At 40.7% G+C, this 11,089-nt stretch overlaps 1 protein-coding gene across 1 annotated transcript in view; it reads right to left on the bottom strand.

The window, feature by feature from the left end:
• Positions 1 to 673: 673 nt before the first annotated feature.
• NPR3 (natriuretic peptide receptor 3) overlaps positions 674 to 11,089 on the bottom strand; it is a gene marked incomplete at both ends in the record, with an annotated part of 31,901 nt that continues 21,485 nt past the window's right edge. The window contains 2 exons of the mRNA XM_010138059.1: positions 674 to 768; positions 4,453 to 4,588. Of these exons, the coding sequence (XP_010136361.1) occupies positions 674 to 768; positions 4,453 to 4,588 (231 nt within the window). The remainder of the gene's footprint in view (positions 769 to 4,452; positions 4,589 to 11,089) is intronic.

Raw genomic sequence — 11,089 nt, forward strand, 5'->3', positions numbered from 1 at the left:
TGCGTATTAACAAACTCAACCCAGCCATGCTCTTCTCTATAGGAAACTGGTGCTATTGCTCAGTGACTTTTTCACAGCCTGGCTGCTTCCACTTCTGCTGTGTCCAGTGGAATAATCCACATGGTGTATATGAAGCCTTCTGATTAAAGTATCTCTTAAATATTGAAAATAAGGCACTCAAGTCTTACTGCCTGATAAACAAGGTGAGGCAAGGTCTGCACTCCTGCCTGTGGTTGACCACAGGGTAAGATTAAAATACCTGTGCTCACTGTGTTTACACACCAGGGTAACTTCTGCATGCCTGTTGCTATAAGAGTAATCTTTCTTCCTACCACTGGATAAAAGGCCTTACTCATTTTAAACAAGTTTCTCATATCCAAAATTTATCAGTACTTAGCTAACTTGTGAGATTTCATGCTTCAAATTTTAAAGACTCTAGCATCCTGTGAAGAAAAATGTATTGTTAAGGAAAAGTTAAGAAAGTTTAAAAAAGTCTTAGTTTAACTACTTCAAGATAAACCTGGGTTTGGTCTCCAGGCTGATAAGGTTAAGCAATAACATTTTAATGTGTATATTAAATAAACAGATACCAACCACATAAACAGATGATATTATGTTACGTTATACTGAATAACTCATCAGTGGCCAACTGCTGTGGTGTTTGTTGCCTTACCTCCTGTGTGCCTGCCTCTGGGTCTGTCATTCCAATCACAGAGAAATCCCCGTATCTGTCTCCATTGGCATCAATGGACACCTGCCCTGCAATGCCTACAGAATGGCATGTGAGGAATTAGAAAATTAATTATTTAAAATACTGAGCCTTTCCAAGGAAAACAAGAAAACAGTGGACAGGTTTTTATAGACCAATATGACAGGAAATCTCATCAGTCTCCCAGCATTTTTGCTGGCATTCCAAAATAACTTGTAATTTCATCTCAGTGTCTGCATTCCTGAATTCTTAACATTTCTCTTTTTTAAATATCAAACGTGTGAGACTGTTTGGGGAATACGTGAGAAAAATCTAATCCAAAAGCCAGCACGCAAGAATAAAACACAGAGATATTTAACATTCATTATTTACAGAGAGCCTAACTCTCAACTAAGGATGCCTCTGAGAGGCAGAGAGTCCAGCTGATGTGCTGCAAGGGACACAGGGGCATAGCACACTGACAGGGTTTGTGCAACCATACAGCCAGTCCAATGTTGTTTCCACCTGATGAGATAGTAGAGGGGGTGTGGACAACGGGCATCACCTAAACTACATATGCATTAAGTCCAGCATTCATCTACACAGGATTAACTGCAAAATATGGGTCTGTGTATAGTTTTAGACCCCCAGCTCACCTCCTTCCTTTGCAAGTTCTAGGAAACTTTAGGAAAACTGGGAATCACAGACTCACTGAGTAACTCAAGACTGAAAGGGCTTCAGGAAATCTCGAGTCCAACATTCCACTCAAAGCAGGGTCAGCCAGGTCAGAATAGGAAGATGCTCAGGGTTCTATCTTGTCTTCAAAAGTTCTAAGGATGAAAACTGCACAATGTTTCTGGGGCTACTTGTTCCAACTGTCGTGGTGAATAAACACTTCCTTATTCTGAACCTCGTCTTTCAATGCACCCCCTTGTGTACAAAGAGCATGGCTCCAATTTCCTGTGGTCTAAGTCAAACAGTTTCTTAAAATCCATCAAACAACAATTAACTATGATGAAGACACTGTAAGACTTCGTTGATATGCTTTATCACCTCAGATATTCTCAAACGTGACTAGCCAAGGCACAAAGCAGTAGAGAATCAGGTTCTCAGCAACTGTAAACCAGAAGAGAGAGGCCAGATATTCAGCGAGAGTATCAATTTCCCTCAATATATCTAATGGTATTAAACATGCAACAGACCAACACATCTCCATTCATCTTGTCCCTGTTCCCATTTAGTGATGTCAGGAATTACTGTGATTTCAAAACATGTACTGGTCACAAGAATCAAAAGATTATTGTCAAGTATTCATGTCCTTATAGCAACACAGTAATCAAACAATTGCCAATTTGATTACTGCAGGAAAAGAGAAGGGGTATTACAACAACCTGGCTGTGAAAGCACTGCAAGAGGCCACTAGAAAGAGCTGCAAGGTCCTTGCCTTTGGATTCTGGTGCTGACAGAAGGCATTACTTGGAGCAGAAACCCTCTCAGCCTAAGAAAGCCAAAACTCAATTTTTGGAAGTAGTTACTACAAATTTGATGAAACTCAGAATTCCTACTGGATTTTTTTCTAATAGGGAAGACTCATTTTTATCTTTTTGACCTGAATCAAAACAAAGAGCTTGAAATGTCGACATTTCCTGTAATGTTCTTCCTTAGAAACATATTTAGGATATTTTGAAACAACCTTAAAGAAGAACTGTGTTTGGATAAAGGTGGAAGGGTTTTATCCAGACTTTCTTTTTCTTGTACTATATTAGATGCTTACATACAGAAAATGTTGATATTTTTTCAGAGGAAATGCCAACGAATAGAAAACATTCACTACAAATGTGACCTGCAGTCATACCAGGGTGTCTCTAACAATCCAAGCAATTTAAAAAAAAAAGTCAATCCTCTGATCACCACAGCCTTATCCTTTCCTAACCACATGACATTGCCTGTGCAGTAGCGCCTGGCAGACTATGAAGACTGCAGGAAACAGCATCCACATCTCTGTGGAGTTCTGATGGGTCACCTCTTCAGAGAGGACTGTAAAAGGAGGTGCCCAGGCAATTAGATAGCTAGATGTCAGCCATTAAATTGATGTCATAGGTGAAACTGGAGCCATCATCATCAAGACCTGCAGAACTTTAAGCGAATTATAAAGCTTCAGTCCTGCAGAAGAACCTGGTGGGTGTGTGCATGGTCCATGCTTTGTCATGCTACACCCACTTCAGAGAGGGACTTACAGGCAGAATAAAGCAACATGATCTTCCTCGAAGGACTGGCTTGCAAGACATCCAAGTTAAAGGGCTCTTTCAAAATCAGTTTTATCCTTGTCAGTGATGTTCAGCAAAGTAATGCCACATGGAGAAGATGGCATATGACTTATGTGGCATTTTGACCTTTTCAGTTGCACCCTCACAGATCAACTTGACAGCTACATCTTCAGAATAGCTGTGACAGGTCAGCCAGCAACAACAAACTGTTTTTCACAAGTGCGTGAAGAGAACATTTTCTCCTCGGCTGGTTTTACAAGAAAGGTATGAGAATCAGCCACAAAACCTGCATGAAACACATGGTACTATAAAAGATTTGCATGGGCACACCAGCTGGAGGCTTCCTGGAGCAGAGAAAACACAAACAGGCTGTGCTGGGGCATCTATTCATCACAGGATAACCAGACAGCGAAGCAAATCCTTCGACACCAGATGACTCTGTTAAAACTGTGTTTTCAGGAAGGCAGGTATGCAAAGGGAAGTAGAGGGACATGGAACACAAACTCCAGCAAGTGTAGTGCTCTTTATGGAATGACAGCAACCAGTACAATTTAAAGCAATCCCGGTGTGGCCTTAAGATGCCCTGAGAACCCCTTTGCCTTGTGTTCAGGCCACAATTTGAGAACAGAAAACGGGTTTGGAGCTGCTGTCCTTCCTGCCTTCCTCTGCTATGTCCAATGTGTTCTTAGAGCAGAGAAGCTGGCTACTGAGGTTTTTCTTACAGATTCAGATAAATCATTTCCTTTTTATCTAGGGGAAATATTTCCTTCTCTTTGGTATTTCCATAGCAAATATTGCCAATCCTACACCAAAAGACTGGAGTATTATAAGAGATGAATGGGAATATTCTAAGAGATGCCAGATGAATCCAATAATCCTTGGTTTCTTTATTACAATCCCTACCTTGAAAAAGCACATTTTGCATCAGCGGGGTGACACGTAACTGCCACTGGCGCTCAGGAATTGCAGCCTACAGAATTAGGCACAGAAAGGCACAATGCTGTTCAGCTGCTGCCTCCGAGATAACACGCATAGCTCCTGAAAGGAGGCTGGGGGGAAAGCAGTCCCATGAAGAAAGAAAAAAAAAAAACAAACCCTGGCACTTGCTTGCTTCTATCCATTCCCAGGCTTTTAAGATAAAAAAGTCAAATGGAAAAAATGAGGCAATCTCAGAACTAATAGATGCACATGAGTAAAGCAAGCAGCTGTAATCTTTTCAAAAACAAAGAAGGAGTCTGAGAAAATTATTGATATTTCTTTACAATATCAGTAAGAGTTGTTAAATTGTTAGGATTTTCTTGAGCTGAGTAAGACCTTGAGGGGTGGTGCAAAAAGAAGAGACTGGTGAGGTATGTGAGCCAGCCTTAAAAATATATATGATTTCATATGGTTAATTTTTCTCTCATTTAGAAGTGGAGTAGGCAGGGGTCTTTACGCTGCACACAAAGGCCTGAATTTTTTTGACTCTGAAAGCTGGAATTCCATATTAAGTCTTACCTTCATATGTTCTGTTCCGTGTTTGCTGAACAATTTTTTCCCCATCTTTCTTACTGAAACCAAACTTCAGGACTTCCTGTAAAGCTAGAGCATAAAGAAGAATAGCATCATGGAATCCTTCCACAAACATGTTCACCTAAAAAAAAAAAACAAAAAAAAAGAAAAAAGCAATGGCAATTGACAAATGAAAAATTCTTCCCTATGGCATTGATTAACTAGAAGGAAATTCCAAATTAACCAAAATGACTAGTTTGGAAGGTTATTTTCTCAACTGCTGGAACACAAAGAAATGAGTATCAAAAAACCCCACGGGGGATTCTGACCTATTTTTGAAAACTCTTAACTACTATCTGCTGTTCTGAGCATTCAAATCACACTTAATGTTGTGCCTGAATAGCTCTGCAGATAGGGGAGAAATCTGCAGATCACAGTTCCCATGCCCAGATGCACAAATTCTGCAGCTGACCACATGAGATTCTGTAAGGTGCTGAGCATCATTCCACTGCACCAAGTATTTCCTCCTCCCCCTGCGCAGAGGACTTAGCACCTCTCAGGACTGAGAAGTATATTCTGCCATGATTTTTTTGGAGAGTGCAATTGGTGGATTTGCTTGTTTAATGATTACCACTTCCATTTCTGGCCCTTGTTCAGCTGAGCTTCTCTCCACTAAATGAGCAATGGATGAAACTACTTACCCTCTACAGAAATGCGTTCTCTGGAACTGCCAGGAGAACACTTTCCTGTCCTTTACAGACTTTTCAGTAACTGACACGAAATGACTGAAATGTTGCCTTCTAACACTAATGTAAAGATGACTGCTGTCAGCCAGCTCTGCCTCCCATGAGTCTAAATAGGGAATTTGCAGCTTTTGGTCTACATCATCAAGTGACAACAACAGTTAAAGGCAGAGTGCTGCAGAAACATCGTAGGTTTGTTCACAGGAGCCTGGTGTGCTTCAGTGATGAAGCAATAATTATTTTAGAGGCTGAGTTCAGATGGAGACCCGTCAGCAGAAGCAGACACACATGGCTCTCTTTCTATGAGCAGCAACTCACACCTCGGCACTGCAAGGCACCATGGCTTGATGCATGAACAACCCACCTCTACAAATATTCTCCAGAATAGAAAAAACATTTAGCTTATCTTCCACTTCAGCATATCTAAACAACTTAAAATGTTGGTAAATAAAGTGTTACTCTAACTCTCACAGTTTTAGCTGGACTTTAAAAATGTTAAAAGATAAAAACATGTAGCCAGTTAAGTAAATAATTGCTCCATAGATAAAAAGTATTACATAGTTGACAGGCAAAGCTGATCTAACCAAGCCCCTGGGTAATGCAATCACATGCAAAACATTCCTTCACTCTTAAACCAGTTGCCAACAGTAAGGAGAATTTCAGAATTATTTACTGATAATACAGAAGTTTACATTGCTCTGATGTTTAAAATCGGACTTTTAGATAACTCCAACCTATGTTTTATTAAGCAAATGGACCACCGGTTTCGGGGAAGCCCCCACAGTGCTATAGAAGGTGCAGAACAGATGAGCTTAGTCTGACAGACAAAGACAAAAAGGCGGCTGCAGTTATTTTGACCTAAGGAGAAACCAAGAAAGAAGAGGTGAAAGTCAGGCTTTTGGAAGAATAACAGGAGCTGATGGACAGTGTGTAACTGGGCCAGTCTTTGCCAGCAGGGGGTTTCATTTTTCAGAAGTGAAAAAAAAAACCCCAGAAAACCAAGAAACCACAAGGCTTGACAACTGCTTTATGTGCCAGCGTTGGAGTCCAAGTCGCCTGTGGATGATCAAACACGAGCTTTCTAGATGTGACACTCATTCTCCCAGGAGAAAAAATGAGCATCTTTAGTTGCTTTACTTCCCTGCTGGCTGATTTACAGCTTGTGGCTGGCATTTGTTTCAAGGAAAGCTATTTGTCACTTCCTTTGTCCATGGCAAAGACCTCTCAGCGTAACACAGCAACCTTCAAAACTCATTCTGTCACTAATTTGCTCAATCTGAAATCTACCTATGCCACCAGCATGAAAACCCTTCTGTAGACACCGCAGATGTGCCAGATAAGCCCTGACAAAACACAGTTAGCAGTCTGGGAGGTTACAGCCCCTTGCTCTGACTCTTGGCCAAAGGCCCTGATATTACATAACAAAAATCACATTAGAAAATCTTCAGGAGATGATGACCTGTGCCACTTGTCAGTTACAAACTAAACCCAGCAATTTATCTTACATTGTCAAGGAAGGTGAAACTGCTGGTAATATATGCCATTTCAATTTTTCTTCTAAAAGAGTAGTATTTACTGTCTGCAGGTGAGACTGCACTTACTCTCCCCAGCCAAACACTACACTGAGCGCACTGACTGTTTTTCGCATTATTCCAGGAACATGTTCAAGCAGAAGTTCTTGAAAGGATGCCATGAAGGGCATAAAGTTCTCCTGCATATCATCTTATTTGATCATTTAGAAGTTGTCATCATTCTGCACAGAGAATGGGCTGCATGTGTAGGACTGCTCTAACCTAGAAAGGAGAAAACATCGGAGATGACAGGAACACCACAGTGCAAAGTAACGGCTGCAGGTACTTTAAGGGACTGCTCTTTCCTCATTGCCCACCTGTCCAGAGCTCACTCAGGTTCATTTTGCAGCCCTGTTACCTGTGACTGTCTAGAAGAGATCCTCTGAGTAAAAATAATACAAAAAAAGTTCCATCTGATACCAATCTTGCCTACTACAACAGTGAGTCAAGCCATATATTCCCAGGACTTTCTTTCTGAACAACATTAACTCTGTTAATGATACCTCATGCACCTTATGAGTATGAACTATTTTCTTTCCTTTTTTTTTTTCGTTTTTTGTTATTTTAACATAGCTTCTGTTCTACACTCAGTTCTACCAGAAATGATGAAACAGACACCTAATGTTCCTCAACAAATTTTACACTCTTGGGCCTGTGTTTATCTGAAATCTAGAATACCTGACAGTAATAAATAATACTCACAAACCCCCACCATCCTTCCTTGCTGCAAGAAAAGGGTTGAAAAGGGCAAGAAGTATATGTTCCATGAATGTTTCAAATAGAGATGACAGTAAATTTGAAGATGTCTTCACAGGTTGCTTGAAGGTCTCCATGGTAATTAATAATGTGTGGTTCAGCGTTAGACAGCCCTCAGGACAAAACTAAGCAGATTATAAAAGATATTAAAGATCCAGTAATCTTGTAGGTAACTAGCAGTTCTTTTAGCTGAGCTCTAATAAAAAGTAGATTTTTTTAATTATAGTATTTCCCATTTTGACTTTTGCTGGTTTTTTAATTACAGGTGCAAGCTGAGTTCCAAACAATGTGACTGTAACTTGCATGTCAAGTCTACTAAATCATTGCTGTCCCTGACCTGTACTGCACAACAGAGCAACTCCCTCCACGTGTGACATTAGCAATCCAAACGGTAGCAGAGAAGCTGCTAGGTTAGCTGAACATCTTTGGAGGCTAGAATACGAGTATGTGGCAACTCCCCCGCTGAGACTCCTTCTGTATTACTTTCACATCCCATTCAAGGTACCATGCAACTAAACCACAAAACTAACCATACAACCAGCTGGATGAGCTAAGCATACCTTTGTGCCTTTTATTATTCTGCCCTTCTATTCTAATTAACCATCTCCCATCAGAAAAAAAAACCCAACCCCTCTCCATGGAAATCACATGAATAAATTTTTACACAGTTCAGAGTTATAGTTCCCCAAGCAGCTATAGTATGACCACACTATTCACATATACCAAGGTGTTAACAGCACACACAGTAATGCAAAATACTACTGACGTGGAAGACGGCCAAGCTACAGCTATGCGGGACCCGTAACTTTCCATATCCTGCCCACTGACTGTTAAGTAAGCTGCTTCTTTTCCATCTGGAACTGCCCAGCTCTGAATTGCAGCAATTCATACCACTTCAGTGCTAGGCAGGTAGGTTCATCATCACTTTCTCTCTACCACAAAAGCAAACAGCTAATGTTTCCCAAACTCAGTCCCTGCATCTACTTCCCAGTACACATGCAGTGATTTCTAGTTGTCAAACTACAGTCCCAGACAAAATCAGTGAGGACCGCATAGGGTGAATCCAGACTTTCTGCAAAAAAATCTTACTAAATTTACATACTTGACATGATGTCCAGATAAGCTAACATCCACTGAAAGGCCATTGATATTCTACCCAGTTTCAGCTTAAATTTTAAGCAATCAGGTATGGAAGCTTGATGCTATAAATGCATGAAGCTCATCTAACCTCAGCGCTACGAATACTGCAAATGAACCCTTGTGATTTTTTGCAATATTGTGTAATACAGTAAACCTGTGTTTCAAATATATATATATATGTGCTATGATGTACTTCAAACAAATTTGGAACAGGGATTTTCCTGTTTTATACCATTTGGTGATGTTACATGTTCCCATTCAGGACATCGCCACTGCTGATGCCATTGTTAGAAGTACTCTTTTATGTTCCTGTGATGCCCGGGGCCATTAGTATTCCTTGATGAGTTGTTATGCCCTTGCTCTGAGTCACACAAATCCAGAACAAGATACTCATGATCCCCATAGAGTAGAAGACAGACAGATACAATTGATTTGGTTTTAAATTTTTTTCAAAAGACAAAATATGATTGTTATAAACTGATTTTCTGATACACTTTTAGGTTGCATAAACTCTGTGAGAAACTTTGGATAGAAGTGAGATGTAGAATGAGAATGTGAAGCTGAGGGAAGAATATCCTCACGTGTGAGCATTACTTGCAAATACGTGAAGTGCATTTCAAACCAGTTACGCCACGTCCAGTTTCAGCCTTGCAGTAATTTGTCAGTCCTTCTGGCACAATACTACCTCATATCACACTGCATGTTACCATAAGAGGATTCTGATAATCTCATTATTATCTCAGCTCTCATTAACTCAGTGTCCAGATCCTCTTAATGCCACTATGCAACAGAAACTCATAGAATTCCTAAATCTCACCTACTCCCATGCTTTGGAACTGGGATTTCAAGGACTCTCAAGTATAACAAATGCAAAGCTGCAGGATTCACCCGTAGCCAGCTGTCATAAACAGCATACCTCAGGGTGCTTACAGACACTGCTACATGACCTGACTTGTCCGCAGAATCACATCACTGTGAAACCAGTCCAGCAAGTGGAAAGGAGGATAAAGCTGTAAAAGTTTATGAGAGTTGTATGTTCAGATGCCTAATCCTAACAACCCAAACTATTTGCCTGGGCAAGCAGACCGCTTCCGTAATGGAGTTGGACCTTTGTGGTTCAAATAAGCAGGAAGGAAAAAAGAAAAGTAATAGAAACATATACCTTTTCCAGAGAAGGCCATTTCCTCAATATTTAATTCACAACTGAAAAAGAACATAGGCTTTATGCAAATTCTAGGCAATGCGGCTATGGCCAAGGACAGTCTCTCACTGAATTCACTGACATCAATTTTCTATAAATGAATAAATACAGAAGCTGGCACCTGCTCAAGAACACATGGGGCCAGAGCTCAGAATTTGGTTTTCTAAATGACAGATAACTGTCTAAGCTCTCACTTGTTATTTGAGGCTGGAGCCCACATGTCTCCCTAGAAAAAGAGATTGAGCATTCCCCAGTGTAAGGAGATGTTGTGTAACAATAAAATACTGTGCGTATTTAAGAGAGATTGATTCAAGTACTGTTGCATCAATTTCATCTTTCACAGGAAGACAGTATGTATATGAAAACTCATATGAGACTTTTCTTATAAGGAAATGTGATTTTTATTATATGAATTTTGCAAACTGAAGCTTACAGTCTGCCATAAAATTATAGCCCAAAAATTTAGCACTGCAGTCAAACAGGACATCACTTCCCTTCAACTTTGAGAAGGCTTCTTCTAACAAGGCTGTCTGCTTGTGTCCAGCTCCTTACAGATATTTATCAGTACAGCAGTAATGCTGAGCACAGAGGAGATGGAGATGGGCTCCTCAGCCTAAGTACTCTGCACACCAGGCAACATGGCCCCACCACGAGGACTTTCCAACTGATGTGCAAGTTGAGAGAGCAAGCGTGGGTAATAAAAACAGGGTGATGACTACATTGGGGAGCAAGCAGCAGTCACAGCCCATCAGCTGCCCAGCTCCAGCATGAAAGATCCTACAAGCACCATTTGAGACACAACAGAAAGATTACTTTTACTGCACTATGTGTTGACCCTGAATACAAAGGTGTCCTGCAGGGCAGCTAAGCCCTGTTCCTTCAAGGTGAGACTGTGCCTTTGCCTGTCTGCGCTGTTCAGCCATGCATTTGACCAGCTGGTACACAAGATGATGTGTACCCCAGGCATGCCAAAACATTGCAATCCTAAAGAGGATGCTTACTCCAACGGGACTGAAATACTGATAGTGACAAACTCCCAGCCGCTTTAAAGCCAGCTGCAGACCAGAATCCAGCCTTTGGTTCCACAAAAAGTTCTGCTGAAATAAAAGAAACTAACAACAAGAAAGTATAAGTAAGTTAACACCAGTATCTGGAATTTACTTTAAAAAGGCTGCCAATTTCAGGGAGTTAAGGGATTTTGTCAGTGAAGTTTATTTTCTTGCTAGGGAAAG

The sequence above is a fragment of the Buceros rhinoceros genome, unplaced genomic scaffold (genome assembly GCF_000710305.1).
Source record: "Buceros rhinoceros silvestris isolate BGI_N320 unplaced genomic scaffold, ASM71030v1 scaffold16476, whole genome shotgun sequence".
Lineage (NCBI taxonomy): Eukaryota > Metazoa > Chordata > Aves > Bucerotiformes > Bucerotidae > Buceros > Buceros rhinoceros.